Source organism: Zophobas morio, unplaced genomic scaffold (assembly GCF_036711695.1).
Source record: "Zophobas morio isolate AGI-343-1 ecotype UQ-CSIRO unplaced genomic scaffold, CSIRO_AGI_Zmor_V1 ptg000012l, whole genome shotgun sequence".
Classification (NCBI taxonomy): domain Eukaryota; kingdom Metazoa; phylum Arthropoda; class Insecta; order Coleoptera; family Tenebrionidae; genus Zophobas; species Zophobas morio.
Window position 1 is genome coordinate 10373993 of NW_026972117.1, and position 23225 is coordinate 10397217.

Sequence of the window (23225 nt, forward strand, 5' to 3'; positions counted from 1 at the left end):
TTTTAGCAATGCAAAGGTTCGCAAAAAAATCGCAATGACGTTATTTTTAACATCTATTTTGCAATATTTTAGAGAGATTTTTAAATTTTAAAATACAGAATGTTTACAAAAAAATTTCGAGAAAATTAGAATAACTTGGCAAGGTTGCATTTGTATTTCGAAAATAAACTATGTTATAAAGCCTAAGAAGAGCTCAGTCAGTATATATAAAAATGAATATTCCATTTGAAAAAACTCAGTTGTGTGTTGTGTCTTAAAAACAGAATACTGTATAATTGAACATAATTTTGGGATATGGTGCTTGAAGAACTGTACAAACTTAATCTTAGTATTTTTTTATTTCTAATGCACTCTTAGTGACTCACCCTGTATAGTGATCGATTTATTATTATTTTATCGCCTATTTCCGACACATTTAATTTCCATTCCATTAATTTGCTGTCAAAATATACTGTTTAAATAGAATCGGCTATATTTTTTACCAGCTTTGAAATTTTGTAAATATTTAATGAGTGTACTTTTTTTTACTTTACATTAAAAAAAAATGGGAGGAAAATGGTAAAAATTTAAAAATGTATGTTTTAGAGGGCTTGATTCCTTAACTTTGACACTTCTGAGACAAATCTGTTGGCTATCATTATTCTGCTTACGTTATTAATATTATGGTCATCTGAAAAAATTGGTCCAAGGTTACTTCGACACTTATGTTTTGCATTTTTTTTTTCTTAATACATATAGTTTTCTCTTCACAAGAAGAGACTGAAAACATGTTGAATGGTAAATTTTATCCCCCACAATTCCTTACAAATTTACTATTTTTAAGCATACTTTTTAGTTTTTTGTCATGAAAAAAAAACTACGTACATATTATTAGGAAAAAAAAACAAAATACAAACCCCGCCCACACGCCCTCATCTCAATTGTAATGACTTTTTCATTGGTCGTAAGCCGAGGGGCGGAGCTTAATTGCAAAATACTTATTTCTCGACAAGAATCTACCACATGAAACATGTTTTTAAGTATCATGTTGTTGAAAGAAAACTACATGTCAAGAAAAAAAGTCAAAAAAGAAGCCCCACCCTCAAATGTGATGAATTTTTCATTCGTTGTTAGAGCGAAGGGCGGAGCTTAATGGTAAAATCAATATTTTCCAACAAAAATTCACCATTTTCAGTTTGATTTTTGTTTTCTCGATTATAATTTTCCATTTTTTTTTATTTCCATAATTAAACTTTTGGAATTTTAATTTTTGAGTTTTTTAATTTTTAGAGTTCTCGATTTTCTAATTTTTGCAATTTTCAATAGCCTGATTTTTTATGTTTGGATTTAATTTTTCAAATTTTAAATTAATCTATTCTTCAATTTGCAGTTTTTCGATGTTTCAATTTCTCGATTTTTGAATTTCCAATTTTTCCGATTCTTCAATTATTCTATTTTTTGATTTACAATTTTCAGATGTTTTAAATTTCCGTTTTTTCGATGTTTCTCGATTTTTCAACTTTTAGTTCCCTCACTTTTTCGATTTTTTATTTTTTGAATTTTTAAAATTCTCGATGTTTCTACCATCATAGATTAGAAATGTTTCTGGATTTTATTTTTAAATTTTTCGATTTTTTAACTTTTAAAATTTTCAATTTTAACAATTTTAGGTTCTTCAGTTTTCCGATTTTTGTTTTCTCGATTGAATATCATTTTTAGATTTTCCAATTTTTCGTTTCTTCTACATATTTTTCGATTAGCAACTTTCCTAATTTTCAATTTCAAATATTTCAGTTTATCAACTTCGCAAATTTTTCTTAAATTTTTGGATTGGGAATTTTTCTTATTTCTATTTTAAAATTTCTCGATGTTTAATGTTTGAATTTTTCAATTTTTTGATGTTTTATTTTCGATTTGTTAAATTTTGATTTTTTAGTTTCACAATTTTTCAATTTTTCGATTTAATGTTTCAAATTGTCAATTAACCCATTCTTCAATTTGCAGTTTTTCGAATTTTCGGTTGTAAAATTTTTCTATAACCAAATTTTACAGTGTTGCCATTTATGGATGTTTCAATTTCTCGATTCAAAAGTCGAGAGACTCAAAAGTTTCCAATTTTTCTGATTTTTCAGATATTCTGTTTTTTGATTTACAATTTTTAGCGGTTTTAAATTTTCGTTTTTTCGATGTTTCTCGATTTTTCAACTTTTAGTTCCCTCACTTCTTCGATTTTTTATTTTTTGAATTTTTAAAATTTTCGATGTTTCTACCATTTTCAATTTTAACAATTTTAGGTTCTTCAGTTTTCCGATTTTTGTTTTCTCGATTGAATATCATTTTTCGATTTTCCAATTTTTCGTTTCTTCTACATATTTTTCGATTAGCAACTTTTTTAATTTTCAATTTCAAATATTTCAGTTTATCAACTTTGCAAATTTTTCTTAAATTTTTGGATTGGGAATTTTTCTTATTTCTATTTTAAAATTTTTCGATTTTTAATTTTTGAATTTTTCAATTTTTTGATGTTTTATTTTCGATTTTTTAAATTTTGATTTTTTAGTTTCACAATTTTTCAATTCTTAGAATTTTCGGTTTTCAAATTTTTATTAATTTTCAATCACCTAATTTTTCAATTTCTCGATTTTTGAGTTTCCACTTTTTCTGATTTTTCAGATATTCTGTTTTTTGATTTACAATTTTTAGCTGTTTTAAATTTTCGTTTTTCGAAGTTTCTTGATTTTTCAACTTTTTGTTTCCTCACTTTTTCGGTTTTTTATTTTTTGTAATTCTCGGTTTTTCAACTTCGTGTTCCTTCACTTTTTCGATGTATCGGTGTTACCATTTTTCGATAAGAAATTTTTCGATTTTTTAATTTTTCGAATTTTTGATTTTTCACTTTTCCAGGTTTTGTTTTCTCGATTATAATTTTTCGATTGTCCAGATTTTCGTTTCTTCTATTTTTAGATCAGCGACTTTTCTAATTTTCAATTTTAAATAATATTTCAATTTTTCAACTTCCCTCGCTCTTGAAGTACAGCTAAAGAAAACCGCTTCTTTGGTGTAAATGATACCTCGAACCACGAATTCCAAGGAAGTGCCGTCCTTAAATATGCGGACAATATGAATTATATTAAAAATAAATAACCAATGGAAAATAGAGTATTATTATCAGTGTACATTGTTAAATTCTGTAGGTATAGGTCTTTTAAAAAAAACCAGAACTGAAGTTTATTACATTTTATTACAGAAGGGCAAACACCCGTAGTTCAAACACATAGAATGTGGTTTTTGTGAGAAATTTTTGACAGCTTTTTGCGATGCCTTAGGATAAGATCAAACTTTATGAAAACTGTCTGTCAAACTAAAGCAATTTGTCGGAAGTAAGTTTAGGAATAATGATCACATAATTCAGTTTACCGAAAACAAGACGTCGTATTTCGATACTTTGGCGTAAACAACCGCCGACTTTATTCCTAGTTCCGGAATTCGCTTATAATCCATTTTATTGTGGTGAAAACTCGATGCTTAAATGAGATATAAACGGATGAAAAATTAAATTTGTCTAGGGCACGAAGCTCTTAATCAACGTACTTACAACTTTCAGCAGTTTTCTGTTTATTTAATTAGTAATCAATTATTGTGTGATTATTTAAGTCATAATTTTTTTTTCATTTCGCTTCCCCTTGCAGATCCTGCATTTCTTCAACACGCCGCCCCAAGTGACGGAAACGGAACTAGTCCAGGTGTTTCAAGACTACGACGTCGTTCCTCCCAAAGCTGTGAAGCTTTTTCCTATGAAATCTGAACGGTCGAGTTCGGGCCTCCTTGAATTCGAAGACACCACAGAGGCAGTGGCTGCCGTGATGGCGTGTAACCATGCCGCCATCGAAAGTCCAGGTAACAATCCGATCGGATTTTCGTCGTAGAAAATGCCACGACACATTTCATTTCAGTCGACGCGTCGCTCGATAAAGCGAATCAGATGTCTCAAATTGGGCTTTTCTGGAGGCGTGAACGCGATAATTTCGCTCCATTGATAAAGTGGTCATGAGTAATTTTACATCCTCTCGATGCGCCAAAGCGGAAAAGAAATCGCGAAGTTTTGATAAATCGCGTTCGAATTTGATTTGTGGGGTTTCAGTTATTTAAAAGGGAATTTGCACTTCGTGCTCGATTTTGGGCGCTGAGATGGCGTAAAGTCGTAAAGAGCGGGAGTTCAATGCGATTTTTAGGTTTTTGTCGGCTGTTATTCGGTCGTGCTTTGTGTTAAGAGTTGTTGAAAATTTCCGGATTGCTTGTAAAGTGTGGAAAATAAAAAGAAACAGGGTTTTTGCTAAAGTGCGCGAATTTGATATTTTTGTGGTGGGTGAAGCGTTTTAAATTTCAACAGTGATTTTTTATAATGGTTTCTATAAACAACGTAAATTTAAAAAAAAAAATACAGTAAACGTTCTATACAATCAACATCGATTTTAAGAATTGTTTTCCATTAACTATTTAGTTTTTTAACTCCATGTGTTTGTCTAGTAGACAAACATTTTTTTATCTTTAACATATTGCAGCTTTGACAAAAACAATATCGATTTAGATAGATAAATAAAAAAAATCTAAAAAATTAACCCTGAAAGTTCGATCGATTTCATGTATCCAACACCAAGTGGTGAAAAAAAAAACTTTGAAGGCATTTGTCTTCTACATTTAGCCCAAGGGTTTTATTAAATTATTTTTTCTTTGCTCAATAAACAGTCCCTAACAAGGTGTCATAGAGTTAGTGGACTATTTTTTAATCATCCTGTATTTATAACTTTTTTATCGACTGAAAATTAAATAACACCAAAGTGTTTTACATCATTGTAATCGTAATTTAATGATCTACCAAAATACGTAAAAATATACGTTGCAATTTATTAACAACTGTATATAGTTTTGGAAATTTCTTTCTACCCTATGAAATTTTATTGACAATAACGAGGCGAACAGTAGTGCAATAGCAAGAGATTTACAACTTAAATTTATCGTTGGGCAATTCCCAGATGGACTGGTGTGAGCCATAAATATTTCTTACCATTGTACTACTGTCCGTCTCGTTATTGTCAATAGAATTTTATAGGGTACAATGAAATTTCCAAAACTATACATCATATTTACAATGTACGAAATTAAGCTTCCCCCTTCAGGCCAAACACGATGATGTTTACAGAATTTCAGTATGTCCATTCAAGATATTAAGCCGCGGAATTTTATCTGAAACACCCTATATAAAAGATATGCCAGTTTCCATAATTAATTGTTTATATAGTGGCGAAAAAAATAATTCCATACACAATTATATGTATTATTTTCTAAATCATACTAAACTTTGTGAAAATTTCTCATTTTTTTTATATACAGGATGAGTCACTAAGCGCATGCTCCTAGACTTCTCATTAAAAAAAAAAGTTGTGAGATTTTTCGAGCACTATACAATAGTATTTTTAATTATACATGATGTTCTAATTTTAGAGGGTAACACGAAACTTGTTTTTTTTTTAATGAAACACCCTATATATTTTTACATATTCCTATTAGCCCTCTCCTAGTCTTTACAACTACAATTTATTGTTGAAATTTCGATGCGATATTGCCACGTTATTCCAATTTTCTTGAAATTTTCTGACAATGGAAAAAAATCGCAATAGGGTTATTTTTAAAATCTGTCATACAATATTTTACGGACTAATAAATAAAGGTACGCGATTTATTGTAGTATCAATTAAATCGAATTTTAATGTACAGAGTGTTTATAAACAAAAATTAAACTTTACAATTTCCCAGTACATATTGACATTTCAGTTTTTCAAATAGAACACCCGGTATTTTATTACTGTATCTTCCTTTATTTTTTGTTCTTTCTTCCACTAGGGCGATGTGTCTCTGACAAAAGTAAAAAAACTTCAATATCGATGTTTGAAAACTGTAATAATTATTTTTTTTATAAACACCCTGTATTTGAAGACTTAATTAATTTTATTTATGCTATAACATACACTGTTTATATTTCCAGAAAACATTGTAACACATATTTTAGAAATAATACTACTACTATTGCAATATTTTTGTGAGCACTTTCAATACCACAAAATTTCAAGAAAATTGGAATAACGTGGCAACGTCGCATTGGAATCTCACAAATAAACTATAGCCCTAAAGTCCAAGAAGAGGTCAAGCAAAATGTGCAAAAATGTACCGGGTGTCTGAAAATTGGTGGATTAACTCCGTACGTTATGTACAGGAGTTTCGAGAGTCCCCAAAAAATAATAAAAAAAATTCTCTATGAATAAATAAACCAAAAAAAAACGATTTTGGCAGATGACATACCCTCCAAGAAAAGAGAGGGTGGGTGGGCGGGGCTAGTACCTGCTAAGATAAAACTGATTTTGGCAAATGACATACCTTCTAAGAAAAGAAAGGGTGGGTGGGCGGGGCAAGTACCTTTTAAAATAAGACCGATTTTGGCAAATGGGAGATCCTCTACGAAAAGAGAGGGCAGTCGGCTGGGGCTAATATCTGCTAAGACAAGACCGATTTTGGCAAATGACGTACCTATCGTCTAAGAAATGTATTTAAATTATTATAAAAAAAGACCCTAGAGGCTCCAAATTCTTTCCAAACAGAAGTACCTAGAGCTTCAAGATTGTTTTAAATTTTCAAAAAAAAAAAACGAGGTGCCAAAATTAACTCAAAAATAGGTCAGAATTTTGCAAAAATAGAACAGCAAAGTCCTCCAAAAATGTTTTAAATAATTTAGAAAAAAAATCTCTAGGGGCTCCCAAAATAATACACCGTGGGTACCCAGGAGTCTCCGGAATTAAAAAGAAAAACACTGCGGCACTCACGACTTTTTCAAATCCATGAAAAATAAAACACTGAAAGCTCAAAAGATTTCATCCAGTAACAAGACACCAGGGGACCTATAAATAATTGTTAAGAGCGTAGCGGAGAGTTAATCCGCCGTTTTCTAGACACTCGGTATAGGTGTTTCTTAAAAAAAAAAGAAAGTGGTGTTACGCCTTAAAAACAAAACGATCTGTTTAGTTAAAAATAATTTTAAGCTATGGTCCTCAAACAACTTCGATTTTTGACTTTTTTTTCTATTTGTAATAATGAGATATCGAGAAACGCGCAAGTGAGTCACCCTGTATATGAATTGTTCAAGTGAATACTAAGAATGCAAATACGTAGTTATGGTTTAAATAATTGTAAAATCTTAACACTGAAAAATATTTTTAATATTTACAATGTAATTGTTCAAAAATAAATGTACACCTCTTACGAATTTTCTTTAAAAAAATGCATAACTCTCTCTCTCTCAATTTTTTTAATAAAATTCAGTTTTACATAATGTGAAATTTTTATCTCATTCATAGTACAAGTTTAAGGAAAATATACAGGGTGAGACACCAAGCGCGCGCTCGTGGATATTTCCAAAATATATTAAACTATACTGAGTGTTCTTTTTTTAACACGTAACAAGCAACTTAGTTTCTTCTAATGGGACACATACATATTTTTACATATTCAAATTAACGTTGTCACGTTACTCCAATTTTCTTGAAATATTTTCGCACTATGCTCATTTTTTAAAATCTGTGTTACAATATTCTGTGTAACATAAAATAGAGTAAGATCCAATAATAAAACACTGCGTTCTATTTAAAAAAACTGAAATATCGGTACTGAAAATTGTAACGTTTTAGATTTTTTCATGGACACTCTGCACATTAAGATCTGATTTAATTGATGTCAGAACAAAGTGCGTACCTAAGTTGGGTGCCACGTCCTAAAAACAGAATACTCTGCATAGTTGAAAAAAGTTTAGTGTGTGTTTTGTGAGACATCCTGTATAATTGTGTAAAATATCTTCTTTTTAATTTCCAGGTTTACTTGATTTGATTTTATTTAAAAACAATAGTGACAAAATAAATCGATCCTTGCATGACGTCACATAGATATTCGCCGATTCGGGATGTGAAACCCAGATTTCAGTAAAAAAAAATCTCCGTTCTTAGCATTTATTAGTTGCGTCCGAACATGTGCACGAAACGATTAAAAATCGAAAACCAGCCTTAAAAATGATAATTTACAAGTTGCGGACGATGCTATAAATTTTCAACTTTTATGGTCACCACACCGTCGCCCGAGGTAGCGAAAAAGTTAATGATTTGCTCACATGTAGGTTGGATAAGTGTAATTTGTCTTCGGTTGACGGCAATTACATCTTGTCATTTTGACAGAATTTTCGAAATTTTTGTACACAAAAGTTGTCCATCATCTAATGCACTAATTAATGACAATTTTGAACGGAAAGCTGAAGGATTAAATCAAATTTCGAAAATGTAATCAAGCCATAAATATTTATTAGCATCGACATCACAGATGTAGAGAAGAAAATGTTTGGATACAGTTTTAAACGGGCATAAAATATTTTTGTATAATTTTTCGAATGTGTGAATTCCCAGTGGTCATGTACATACGGGAGAAATAACTTAATTTGAAACACCACACGATTATGTCGTTTTTTCTCTTTTAAATTCATTGCTACAAGTGACTTTTTAGACTGAAGTTTAATTGCACAAAGCAACACAGTGAATTTTAAATTAACCCAATTATTTTTTTTTTGATGAAGTTTACTAAAAAAAAATATATTTAAAAACTGGCGTTTGTTTTAAGCTTATTAACTCGTTAGTATAAATTTGAATGTTGAACTGGAATATAACTCATGCTAATCCTCATCGAAAAAAATGAATTATGTGACCATCGTCCCAATAAAACTTCCTCCGTAAAAAATAATAGAAAGTAGAACGTTTGTTGTATTTTTTCTGCAACTGCAATGATTAACTTTAGAAACCAACCGGAGAAGATAAATGACAACAAAAACCCGTTTGTTTCTTTATTGCATTCCGAATTCTTTCCGCATTTAGAGAATTATGTGCGGCCTTTTCAAAAAAGACGACCATAATTAATAACACTCGGTTATGCAAGATCGACTTAATTAAAGCATTTTTCGAACGAAAAAACGTCGTCTAGAAAGTTGCAGTTTTGTTGTTATGATTTTCATAAATACTGCACGAGCGGAATTAGTGCGAAAGTGGAAAAATCGCGACTCGATATAGATAGACGGTTTAACGACCCAGTAATCGTTACGACGGTGTTCGGACAAGTTAATTAGCATAAGTCTATATTTACTAAGCGTCTATTTGGAATGATAATAACTTGATTTGAGTAATAGCCGGCGTAATTTGAGACATCTTTGGAGCGCGTCGGAGCGAAGTGTGTCGATTTCGAGTCCCTAATTCAATCGATTGGTTTGTTTTTATAGGCACAAAGTTCCCTTTCATAATGAAACTGTGTTTCTCGTCGTCCCGTAGTATGACGATTCGAAATGGCGACAACAATTCCAATGGAGCTGGGGAAAATAAGTTAAATAAGTTAGACTCCGAACACTAAATGAAGCTCCAGATCCCTTAAGCATAACCGATACATATCCTTTCCATATACCGTATGTCCATAATACGTTACTGTTAGTTGGAGGTACTTAAGGTATCCATTTTTTTTGTTTGCTAGAAGATGAATCTCGTTTATCGAACATACGCGTTATGTTCTAAATAATATTTTTTTAATTGTTGATATTATTTAATTTTTTTTTTGTTACTGTCAACGTAATGTCAAAATAGTAATTCTGCGATTCCCCTAAAGTTAAACTAGGTAATTATTAGTATTACATATCTTAAAGAAGTTGACGTGAATGTTAATAAGATTTGTGTGTAACACAAGTTTTTAGCGCAATTTTTAAATGTTTAATTGCAACGACATTAGACGTAATGTTTTTTAAATAAAGTAGGTTATTTATTGTTAGACGATGAAGTAAGCATAGTACTGTATATTTTTTGCACTAATTGTGTTATCACCCATAGTACTGTAAAAGGTTTGTTGAGTTATGTTATTATTTATTTCGCTCATTGCTTGTATCATGTTTGCATTAAATAAAGTTTCGTTTCTTTTCTAATTAGGTTTTGAATATGTGATTGTATACTAGTTTCGATTCACTTGTACATATGGATTCGACTACGTTTGGTTACTGAGTTTGTATTTGTAAATATTTAAATACTGAAGTCAATATTTAATAACTCTAAATTCACTAAAAATATCTAAGCAGAAACTACGAAACTGAGAGCAAATAAAGATACCATATTTAGGAACATATCAATTGTACTATTAACGACAAGAGGATATTTTAAAGTCTATTTTTTCTGTGCTTTGTACTTTTCATATACTTTGATAGAAGGCTACTAGGTTACGTAAGTCGATGGATCTAACGAACTGCTTAAAATTGACAGCTTCAGATTAAAGGCTTAGCTAATGACAGTTTCGTCCTGTGAATCTAATGTCACTTTAGTTAAATGTCTTCCTAACATATGAGTCCCAGCTTAACTCGGACCTAAATTCAAACAAAATTTCGTTAACTGGGACTGGACATGTGTTATCGATGTTCATAATCTACTAGTGTTTGTGTATGGCGTATTAAGACATGTGCAATAACAGTTTGCATAGTTCGACCACCATATTGTTAATGTGTTTTCTTATTTTTTAATATGGTGTAGTTGATGATTTCAGACATAAAAGACAAATAGTTAGTTCATATCACATAGTATTAATTATTCGTACTATAGATTTAGAGTTATTTTTATCTAGTGTGCAGTGGTCTCTAGCTGTCAGTCAGCGGTGGCCAACTTGTTTTTATTCCGTACTTATGGACCAAAAAGATGGCGCAGTTCTCGAGATTTTGTTAAGAGCTTAAGGCTGTTGCACACTGTATACAGTTACTGTTGTAGGAAACTCAAACTATTGATAGATATTGGTGATTTCTAGGTGATAATGATTTTCATTGATTATGATTTTAGAAGTCTATAATAAAGGTTCCGTTGAATACACACATATCTATAAATAAATATACGAAATGGGTGTTCTTTTCGGTTGGCGAAATTGCATATCAAATAATCAATGAAAAATCAAGCTCTTCATGTGTGTTATTAATTTTGTAGTATTCTATGAAACTGCATTCTATAATATATATGTCGTAACAAAACATTAGTTGAGTCAATTATCTGTGCCTATAGCAGTGGTAGTCTATCTCTGTCTATCACACTCTTACTCCAACTCTATACCTTTTACTACCTTGTTTCTCTCTGTGCTGTGATAAATTCGTCATAACCCCAAGACTGCAATTATTGTTAAGAGCTATTGTACATACAGTTTGGTTGCTTCTGCTCGCAATTTCTGCCGATTCGATTGTTTGATTCAGTATTAAGACGGGACTCGACGAGAGGGGCAGACAAGTGGTCGATCGTTATATTTATCTCGACTTATAAATTATCCCTTTGTGTTGTTGAAATGCCGATTTATTTAAACCACAGAGGGAGACAAACACACCATACCTACTACAATGCTTACACGTTCAAAAATACATCAACATGCAACAGACATGACAAGTTAACATAATACACAAGTAATGTTAAGTAAATGTATGTATTTTCCGATGCTGTGTGTATATATTTAAATTATTCAAAGTATTATAATACGCGTAATTGTATGCCAAATATTTTCTGGCATTTTATTTTTGTACATGTATTGTTCCCAAAGACAGTTTTTCATATTAAATTTAAAAATTATATGTACATATTGGAACATACCATCTACAAGGATAGAATGGCTAGGTTCAGTATTACTAAAAGTCAATTCATTTTTTCAATAATGTAAATAAGTTATATTCATCGCTGAATAAGTAAATTCATTATAAATTCATGTGTTTTTGAAGTGTAAGAACGCTCCTCACTACCTCTCCTTTATCCAATTACCGATTAATTAAGCAAAAAACGAACGGCAGTCGTTAAATCTTGACTGCATCATGATGTACACAAAGAGCAAAATTGTGTACGTATCGCGGCCGCAAAGCAATTTCTGGTAAGTACGGTACACTTTATGCTCGCCATATTTTAATGGATTTAGATAATGTGCACCGTGTGACATTCACTAAAGCTTTTCAGCAGCAGTTTATAAATTATTCCGGGCAAATCCATATTTATGTTTCATGCGACGGTATTTACGACGGCACGTTATGAAATGTTTATTTAGCATTTATTTGATTACATTAGAGCGCTGCATTGTACAGAGCGACGATAAAATAGCGCAAACAGCCTTTTACAACAAAATAGGAGTTTCATTTTCCGCCGCGATCGTTAAATAATGTCGAAAAAATCGTTCCGTGTTTCGCAAGAATTGTGTACAAGCGCTGGCTTTTTTTTATGTTCAAATAAATTCGTCCTTTTTTTTATATATTTTCGGCGAAAATTGTAACTTGTTTTGCTAAAAAAAGATGATTTGTGTTTTCATCTGTGTAGGTATAACATAGATTAAAATGTTATCACAAGGTATTTGTGTTTTGACGACTGATAGTGTGAAAATTTTCCATCAGGACGCAGAGGATGATCAGTTCTTAATATAAAAGGTAAAAATAAGTCGATGTCAAGAATACATGCCTGACATTTGATTCTCTTTTTAGGTAGTGGCCGTAAAAAGAAGACCGAAAGCGAAGAAATAACTAAATATTATTTTTCAGGTTGTTCTAATTGTACGGTAACGTAAATAATTTCTATTATGGAAAGTAGAATTAGTAGTTTGTTTTTGTATGTTGCGATTAGTTTGATAATAAAGATGTATCAAATAATTTCTTTTCTTGTATTCTAAAAATGTTACAATATCATAGGTATGTTATTTTACATTTTAAGTAAACCGATAAAAATCTTAACCTAACAAACGTCAATCGTGACAGCCCGTCACTATTGTCGCGCCATCTAGCGTCTAGGCGGTGTTTCATATTGGCTTCCGAGTCGTCTATTGTAAACGTGACGTACCGTACATTTATTTCCCACTTTCATTCAAAGTTTAATTTTATTATCTATTTACTGTGTAAATGTTATGTGTGAAATTTAAATAAAAAATGAACTTGAAAAAATTGCGCCGAGCTTATTTAGACAGAACTTTCCTGCCTCCTAAAGTACAATCCAACACATCCCGCTTTTTCGAAAATATGGTTGTCTGATGAAAAAACTCAAAGCCTGCCTTTTTTGACCATTTTCGAAATTGCCCAAAGAGATTTTTTTGTTGATTGTGCCCTCGAGAATTTCTGTTTGAAACCGAATATTCTGGAAATCTTGATCCAGATTTCGATTTAGTTCGACGAGATCGATGTCCTAGATTTTTTTGTGAATTTTTGGACCACTTAACCAAATTTTTCCATGAAATGAAGTTTTGGAAATTTCCCTGAGCACCGTCGAAATTCAGGGAAAAAATATATATATATTTTTTTTACTTCGATCTCCCCAAGTATCTTCGGCTTCATTTCTTCGAAAATTCTTACGGTTTTTCCGAATTGCCAAAATAAAAATTGGAAATTTTTGGGATAGTTTAAAAATTCCAATTCAGTCTTCAGCTTTTTAACTACTGAATTAATTTGAAATTTTCAAGTTTTAAATGCTCGAGAGCTTAACTTAAAAAAAGGCGATGTTCATTCTCAAAGTGAATTTGAAACAAAATATTTGGAAATTTTGATTCGGGACCATTTTTTGTACATTTTTAGGCAACTTTTCCAAAAACCTCAATTTTCCAAAACCTTATGAAATTTTTGACATTTCTTGAAATTGTCCAAAAAGACATTTTTGTACATTGCGCCCTCTGGAATTTCTTTTTGGTTTCACTTCTTTGAAAATCCCCACATTTGTTCCGTAATCTACAAAATGAGAAATTACAACTTTCTGGATATTTTAAAATTTCGAGTTTGAAACCGAATATTCTGAAATTCTTGATCCGGACGGTATATATTTCGATTTAATTAGTTCGTCACATCGATGTCCTAAATTTTTTGTGAATTTTTAGCTCACTTTGTCAAAAGTTAAATTTCTTCCATTAAACGAAATTTTTGATCTTTTCCTGAGCTCCTTTGAAATTTAGCAAAAAAGATATTCTTTTGTTGATTTCGATTTCCACAAGTGTTTTTCGGTTTCATTTCTTCGAAAATTCCTACCGTTTTTCCGAATGTTGAAGTTGAATATTTGGAAAATGGTTGTCCTTGATTTTTTAAATATCAACCAGTTTTAACTGTGTAATTAATTTTAAATTTTAAACTTTCAAAAGCGCGAAGATCCAATTTAAAAAAGTCACAACTGTTACATTATTTTCAAAGCTTCAACTTTTCAAAAGTCGAAATTTTTGGTGGTTTATACTTAGTTTATTAAACAAGTAATTGAAAATGATGACTTTTTTTAATGTTAGATTTTATATTTTATTTTTTAGTAATTTAACAAAAAAAAGTTGTGCCAGTAATACTTATTCAAGAATATTTTAAAAATCTTAATTTGAAAACGAGCATTTTGAAAATTTTGGTCCGGGACTATTAACATGTTATATTTTTCGAATTAGCCCGTCCTACATTTTTTAAGTGAATTTTCAGCCAGATTTTCCAAAAAAGCTAAATTTTTCAATACTTCACCTTATGAAATTTTGGACCTTTTTTTCACCTTTCCCGAAATCGAAAAGATTTTTTTCCAGATGGCGCTCTCGAGAATTTATTTTTGGCTTAATTTACTCGAAAATCTATACGATTGTTCCGTAATATAGGATAATTTATGTTCAGAATGTACAAAACAAAACAAACTTTCGTTATATTAAAAAATTAATCATCTTTATTTGTATGATACATACCTACCCCAGGGCCACCAATTCTCGGCATCAACTTTTAATTTCCGTTTGCCTGATTTTAAAACTCACGAATTTGTCTATTCCTCCCAGTCAGGAGACAGACCGTTTCCGATTTTTCATAGGAAATTTCCAACTCTCAGATATTCTTTGAACTTCTTAAGGCTCAATTATCTGCGTATACCACGGTTGTCACCCCCTCCGATAGGCATAAACGTAACAGTATGCCATAAAGCGGGTTCCATAACAGTGGACCTAACACCGATCCCTGCAGCACTCCGGCTGTGACTGGTCTCATTTCCCCGTTTTGCAGTTCGACCTAACCTGACTTGACCTAACCGAAAGACTAATTTCTGTTTCAGTTTTAGCAAAGCTAGATTTGACCTCCATGACTTAACCGAACCTAAATTTACCTAACGTGACCTAACTGAAAGCCTTGATTTCTGTTTCGGTTCTAGAAAATGTTTACCTGACTTCACCTGGCCTGACCTTATTTGGCCGAACATAACCTAACTTGACTTGATCTAATCGAAAGACCTATTTCTGTTGAGTTCTAGAAAATGCTGACCCATTCTGACCTTACCTGACCTGACCACTGTTGTCCTGACTTATCTGAACATAAAAGTCGATTTATAAACTCGTCGCTGACGTTGACGTTGTCATCTTTTCACAATAAAAAACTTAAAACATGTTTAAAATGGTAAATCTGTCTAGAATATAGAATATCGATTTTGCAATAATTACGCTCCGCCCCTCGGTCTGACAACAAATAAAAAATTCATCACTATTGAGATCGAGACGGATGGGTGGGGCTTCTCTTTTGGTTTTCTTTTTTTAATTAATATATACATTTAGTAGTACTTAAGAACATATTCCACATGGTAATTTCTCGTAGAAAAATAAGGATTTTACAGTTAAGCTCCGCCCCTCGCCTTACGACGAATAAAAAAAAATCATCAGAATTGAAAAAATTGTCTTTTTTTTACTTAATATACACAGCCATCTTTTCACAACACACGAAACTTAGAACATGGTTAAAATGGCACCTTTTTGCAAGTAAATATTTCCTTATACAAATTTTCCATTTTAAACATGTTTTAAGTTTCATCTTGTGAAAAGAATTCTACACATAGTAAAACAAAAAGGCAGAATGTAAGCCCGTCCACCCGCCCTGTCGCAATTGGGATGAATTTTTTTATTCGCCGTGAACCAAGGGGGCAAAGCTAACTGCAAAACACTTATTTCTTTACAAGAAATTAAAAACATGTTTTTGAATATCGTGTTGTTCAACGAATATTATGTATATTAAGAATAAAAGTCACTATATAAACCCCACCCACCCACCCCATCTCAATTGTGATGATTTTTTTTATTCTTATAAACTTGAAACATGTTTAGAATGGTAAAGTTGTGTAAAGAAATACGGATTTTGCAATTAGGCTCCGCCCCTAGCTCTACCAACGAATGAAAATTTCATTACTATTTACATCAGGGCAGGTATGGCTGATCTTAATCTTTGGCTTTAATTTTTTCTTAATAAGTATACATAATATTCTTTGAATAATTGCTTATACAGAAATACTAAGGATTTTGCAATTAAATTCCGCTCCTTTGGCTCTCGACGATTAAAAAAAAATCATCACAATTGAGATAGGGTGGGTGGGCGGGGCTTATATTTTGCCTTTTTTTTTTCTTAATATACATAGCCATCTTTTCACAACAAGAAACTTAGAACATGGTTAAAATGGCACATTTTTACAAGAAAATATGGATTTTGCAATTGTAGGGCGGAGCCTAATTGCAAAATCAATGTTTCCTTATAAAAATTTTCCATTTTAAACATGTTTTAAGTTTCATGTCGTGAAAAGAAGTGTACACATATTAAAACAAAAAGGCAAAATCTAAGCCCGCCCACCCGCCCTATCTCAATTGTGATGAATTCTTTTATTCGCCGTGTACCAAGGGGGCAGAGCTTTACTGCGAAACACTTATTTCGTTACAAGAAATAAAAAATATGTTTTTGAGTATCGTGTTGTTCAAAGAATACTATGTATATTAAGAATAAAGGGCAAAATATAAACCCCGCCCACCCACCCCATCTCAATTGTGATGATTTTGTTTTATTCTTAGAAACCTGAAACACGTTTAAAATGGTAAATTTTTGTAAAGAGATATGGATTTTCCAATTAGGCCCCGCCCCTAGGTCTGCCAATGAATGAAAACTTCATTACTATTTAAATCAGGGCAGGTATGGCTGAGCTTAATCTTGGGCTTTAATTTTTTCTTATTATACTTGGTATTCTTTGAATAATTGCTTATACAATAAAAATGCAATAAAAAAACTAAAAAATTAAATATACAGCAATACTAAAGATTTTGCAATTAAATTCCGCTCTCGACGATTAAAAAAAAATCATCACAATTGAGATAGGGTGGGTGGGCGGGGCGTATATTTTGCCTTTTTTCTTAATATAATATACGTAGTCTTTTCAGAACAATAAACTTAAAACATGTTAAAACATTCTTCTAGACAAATATGGATCTTGCAATTAAGTCACGCCCCTCGATCTGACAACGAATGAAAAATTCATCACAATTGAGAATTGAGATCGGGGAGGGTCTGGGTGGTGCTTAATCTTTAGCTTTATTTTTTTCTTAATATACTTAGTATTCTTTCAACAACACGACACTCAAAGACATTTTTTTAATTTTTCGTAGAGAAATAAGTATTTTGCAGATAAACTCCGCCCTCTTGGCCCACGACGAATAAAAAAAATCATCACAATTGAGATAGGGCGGGTGGGCGGGGCTAATTTTTTTCTTTCTTTTCTTAATATGTGCAGACTTATTTCGACAACAAGAAACTTAAAACATGCTTAAAATGGTAAAAATTTGTACTAATCAACTTAAATCCTCCACTTTTCTTCTACAACCCTTTTAAATACTGCAAAAGTTGAACATAAAAGTTATTATCAACGGCAACTTGGCAACGGAGTTTATAAATGACAATTTTCAGCTCTAAAAGCAACGTCAGCAGGAACTTCAACATCAACAGCAAGTTTATAAATCCACTTGACTTGACATAACTAAAGGATTAATTTATCTCAGTTGTGGAAAATATTGACCTGACTGCCTGACCTGACCTGACCTGACCTGACCTGACATGCCCTGACTTGGCTGAACCTAACTTGGCTTAACTAATGAACGACTAATTTTTCTTACAGCTCTAAAAAATATTCACGCTTTCCATGACATGATTTTACAAAATCATCAGTTCTGCTGAAACCAAAACACAAGTAACATAGAAGAACAAAATCAAAGAAGATCTGTATAAGTTTGAAGACAATAATTAATGACTTCTGAGTCAAAGGTAGGAGATATGGTATGGGTTCATTATTAGGACCTAACACCAGGAAATATTTAGTAAAAACACAGGCTTTAGTTGTTTGGTTTTCAAAGAGTGATATACTATAGGTTTCGAAAAAAGATGTGGAAATGGAAATATAATGAGGAGATTTTCAAAGGTGTTATTTTTACAAAAGAAAAAGAATAATCAATGACCTTTCAAATTAATTACACCTCATATTCACCCCTTTTTTCCATTTAAGAACATATATCTGGTGTTCAACTGAAAAAGTCTTCAAGTTGGCGCTGATTATTTAATCAGTGATATCCGAGAACACGGAATGGTACAAACCTAACCTCATAATTTCTATACCTACAGTAGTATGCAAACTTGATGATTTTTTTCAATTGAACACCTGTTGACAAAAAATTTCAATGTCAGTTCTACAACTAGTTGCGTAGTTATTAGAATTTGTAATAAAACTTGCACAATAAATAAAACAAATTAAATTTAGACAAAAAAAGCTCCCAGAAAATTCCGACTTCGGAACTGTGTCCAGGTAAACTTAACGATACTTTTATCCTTCCACTTGTAAACTTTTGAGGCACCCTGCTGTTTAAAACGATTAGGTACCTAAAGGCCAATACCGAATTATCGGCCATTACAATTCCCACCATCCAGCTGCCAAGCGGGCGGTGTGCACCAAGCCACGCCCAAGAGATTACTCATCAACAGCCGACCAACCATGCACCACCACGAGTCGAGCACCAAATGGCCGAACAATATTTCCCCAGCTTATTATCTCGACTCTCTTTGTAGTGTTTTATGTAATTTTGTGATTTTAAATAAAATTTCTCGCATTTTGATTTAGCTAGCACTTTGTCGCGGGGAACACATGTCGCCATTTTGTTTTCACATCACAATATATTTTCATTTTTCAAACAATTTACAATTTTGATGTTCACCATTTTATTTCAATTTTACCTATTTAACAAACAACAAAAAAACTAATTACACAGTAATTAGTAGATGACTGATAGTTCCACTCCTCGCACTTATTCGCATTCAGTGGACGCTAAAACTTTTGAAATGAGTGTTATAAATTGGAGAGGAACTGACCGAAACGTAATGATAATTGTTACCAAACTATGATCTGGAACCACTTAAACCACCAATTTATTACAACAATAACCAGTTTGTGGTGTAATGGTAACGAAATTGTGGAAAACAGTGTGGATCGTGTACATTAAACTAAAACAAATGAACTACTACTGTGGTGATTAGGCAACCAACAATATCCATTAAGGTTAAGTATTCAGAACACGTGTAACAACAGTGTAGAACGTTGTTAATTACAGCTATGCAAAATAACAGTGATAGGATTTCAGCATTCTAATAGATTAATAATACACTAACACTCAGCTGTGCAATTAGATTTCATGTTTACACGATTCGCCCCAACATAATTGCCTGAAATGTATGCCAATCACACATTAACACTATTAATAGTTTACTCGTACCATGTAATCAAAAAGGCCCTTTAGTAGGCCATGAAATTTATTTTTAAAATAATAATGTTGGCATTACAGCTATTTGACAGTTATTTGAATGAGTTGCCAACAATTGAAAATAAATAAAATGCTGCTTTATTTACAATAAATCTTTATTAAAAAAGTGTACATAAAGTATTTAAACACACTAACATTTCCTAGCATAGTTAGAAAAATATTTCTGTAATTTATAATTGTGTGCCTAACCTATAAGTTATTGCATTGTTGAAGTATTAGAACGAGAAGTGTTTAAATACTTTGAAAAAACCCTTTGTACACTTCATACAAACGTATTAGTATTTTAGTAACAACCTTCACCTTGCACTATAAAATGTATAATACATTTCTACATTATTCCTTACAAAAAATAGTGTCAATTTCATTTTTATAAGTTGCATAAATTTCGTCTATGTCTTATCTACATTTGTTACAAAACATTTTTGACCAGCAAAAATGGCTCTTTAACGATAACAATTTCTGAAGAGTAAACAACTGGTTCCAAATTCCAACTAACAGCTAACTCGAAAATTTCATAATTTGTGCGAAAAGCTTGTACAAAATATTGTAGGAAAAATCTTCCAGAAGAAGTGATATGCTTTTAGCCGCTTCTCAAGATCGTCGCTCCGGATCTCTGGAAGAGTGGTGATTGGCGGCTGGCACTTGTCTGGACCCTTCTTGCTCGTTTGCTTCTAAGGCTTTAATTTTTCGGTTTTTTCCTGAAACGGGTTCATGATCAGTTGGGTTTTCACAACGTTGACAAAACTTACTGGCAAGTTTCACCATAATGACGCCCCACCAAATGGACCACCCCCAACCCACTAAACAAAACAATATCGTAAAAAATTGACCAAAACCTATCACCAAGTTGATAATGAAAGACCAAATTCGGGCCCGAACGCCATCTTTTTGGGAAAATCGGGGTTTGCCGATGCAGAGACAAAACATTCCGCTGAAAATAGTACCTGGAATTTTAGGGTTAGTACTTTATTTGGGTTGTAGGTTTGGGAAGTACCGGTTCCGGGTGCTATGCAATTCATGACCAGGCAAAACCATGCCAGACATACTGGAAGAACAGGAATAGCGGCTTTCATTTGAGACGAGTGTTCCACGAGACTTTCGTCAATTTTCGGTTTGGTGTCCTGAAAATTACGTTAATTAATATATTTTAAAAATCTGGGGAAGAATACGCACCTCAACAGGCATTGACGACGGTGTCAAACTCTTCTTCTTACTCATCATCGACGCCCTCCGACTATCCTCAATCTCGTCCATCTTCGGCTTCTTCTTCCTACACTTATCCAAACAGAACATCTTCCGGAAGAAATTTCTGCACCCAATTTTCGAACAACACTTCGCCCTGAAACCCCACAATTACTTTCAATTCACACTCCCAACACCCTAAATACTTCTCAGTCTGTGGGTCGCTCAGTATACTATCCCTCCTGTCTCCAACCCAGCTCTCTTTTCGTTTACCACTGGGGAAACACCCTGTAGTATCGCTGACCTTATTCTTCCCGCAGCACTTCATCCTCTCCCACAACTTCTTCTTGGGTTCGTTCGGATCGTTCTCCACGTTGATGGTAACGTCGGGTTTCTTCCTCCGGCAGTTGAAGCATCCGGTTTTTTCCTTCTCTTCGTCGATCTTCTTGGTTTTGTCCTTGTTTTCGTCTTTCTGCTTCTTGCATGCTTTACATGACATTTTCTTCTTGCATGTCGAGAGAAATCGCGTGCATACGTTGCCTTTGGGGGGGTCTTGAGATTCTTGCTGGGGGTCGTTGGAGGGCTGGTGGGGCGGGGGTAAGCTGCGGGCAGAAATAGCGGGGTAGTTTTTTGCTTTTCGTGGAATGCGAATAAATCGTGTTGAAGGGGTGAATGGTAAAGTCGACGGCGGGGAAATGATATGCGTCTAGAGTTATTTTTCAAATAAACTATTCATTTTTGTCCATTTTTACTTTTCCAGTGAATGCTAATTCGATGACGTTATATCAAACTTTTGCTGAGTAAATCCAACATTGTGCATGAATATTTTTAGAAAGAGAAAATCAAAATTGTGCAACAAGGTTATCGTGAAATTTGACAATTCAGAATTCATCCCCTCTAGAAACTTGATGACGTTTTTTCAAATTTTGTTTCAAGTTTATTATGATTTTAGTGTGTTTTAATGAGTATTTGGGCTGTTATATCAACGTGCATGTGGAAGTTAATGTTGAACTGTAATTTATCTAAGAAATTGTTTTTTTTTAATACTTCAATCGACGTCTCATGATCCCTAGAATACGAAAAAAGTGGTCTCCTATTTCTGGCTGTCTGTAGTTTGTCTGTCAAAATTATCTAATCACCCTCATTAACAATTTGAGGACCTCCGCTCATATTACGTCATTAACGCTATCTACATTTTACGAAATAATATACTCCTGTACTCGTGGTTTATGAATCCGCTATGATTTTTATAATAATTATTTTGCAAATTTTTGTATGCAATATTTCTCACGTCACAAAAATGTTCTTACCTTAAAGTATTCTAATCTCATTTTTTTAGTTTTGTCATCTTTGATATTAGGAAAATGCTGACACTGAATGCAGTACAATATATTTTTTAAACTTCAAAGTGACAGAAAAATGATGTCCAAGATTTTCTGGCCGCGACTGTATATTGTGTTACTTGTAGTGGTTAGCCTAAAATAAACAAAATATTGCAAAATCAAATTTTATAATTTTTTAAAAAATCTGGATTAGTTCGTTTGTATGAACAATTTTTGGAAAATAATTGTGATTATAGGTATATCAAGGCGGATTCATAAGCTGCAAGTACAAGAGTATGTTATTTTATAAAATTTAAAGAGTATTTGCTAACCAAAATGTTGAGGTGACGTCATCAAAATGGTGGTGTGAATGATTAGATTAATTTTAGTTGGCGCCTTACCATCTACACGATTCCTAAAATAGGGTAAAATTGTCTATTTAATAAAATTGTCAACAGACAACAGACAGACCAAATAAGAGATCTACTTTTTCATTCTTTAGAGATTATGATGACTTTTAAAAATTGAAGCAAAAACTTTTTAATGAGGACACAAACGCAACAAAAAGTGACAAAAAACGCGGCAAAACAATTCCACAAAAAATGAAAAAGTGATTACGAAAATATCAAAAAAATGTTACAAAAAAAATCAACAAAAAAGACAATGAAAAACGAGAAAAAGTTCACAACAAAAGCGACAAAAAAGCAAAAGCCCAAACAAGAGGCTACAAAGAAATATATCTGAAAGGGACAAAAAGCAACGAAAACATCCGCGAAAAAGTATGACTACAAAAAGTGAGGAAAAGAAACAGAAAATGGACCCAAAAGTGAGAAGAAAAGTCACAAAAAGAAAGTAAACAAGTATAGAAAAATGTTATTTTTTAACATTTACTACGCACAATTTTGAGGTGACGTCATCGAAATATTGGTGGGGATCATCAGACAAATTTTGATCAGCGTGTTACGAAATGCAAAAAAAAGGATGAATACGAAAATTGACGAAAATGACAAAAAAAGCCACAAAAATGCGACTAACGAA

General features: G+C 32.4%; 2 protein-coding genes across 8 annotated transcripts in view; one reads left to right on the forward strand and one right to left on the reverse strand.

Annotated features, from left to right (window-relative positions):
- Window positions 1-11818, forward strand: part of LOC135127769 (heterogeneous nuclear ribonucleoprotein L) — a 390771-nt gene extending 378953 nt beyond the window's left edge. For all 5 annotated transcript variants that reach the window (XM_064054374.1, XM_064054376.1, XM_064054375.1 and 2 more), the window contains 2 exons: window positions 3669-3876; window positions 9338-11818. In XM_064054374.1, coding sequence (XP_063910444.1) covers window positions 3669-3876; window positions 9338-9465 — 336 coding nt within the window. In that variant the 3' untranslated portion in view covers window positions 9466-11818. The remainder of the gene's footprint in view (window positions 1-3668; window positions 3877-9337) is intronic.
- An 8012-nt stretch (window positions 11819-19830) lies between these two features.
- Window positions 19831-23225, reverse strand: part of LOC135127763 (protein stum) — a 74117-nt gene continuing 70722 nt past the window's right edge. For all 3 annotated transcript variants that reach the window (XM_064054357.1, XM_064054356.1, XM_064054358.1), the window contains 5 exons: window positions 21072-21467; window positions 20857-21022; window positions 20678-20804; window positions 20433-20627; window positions 19831-20381 (listed from right to left, as the gene is read on the reverse strand). In XM_064054357.1, the coding sequence (XP_063910427.1) occupies window positions 20275-20381; window positions 20433-20627; window positions 20678-20804; window positions 20857-21022; window positions 21072-21467 (991 nt within the window). In that variant the 3' untranslated portion in view covers window positions 19831-20274. The remainder of the gene's footprint in view (window positions 20382-20432; window positions 20628-20677; window positions 20805-20856; window positions 21023-21071; window positions 21468-23225) is intronic.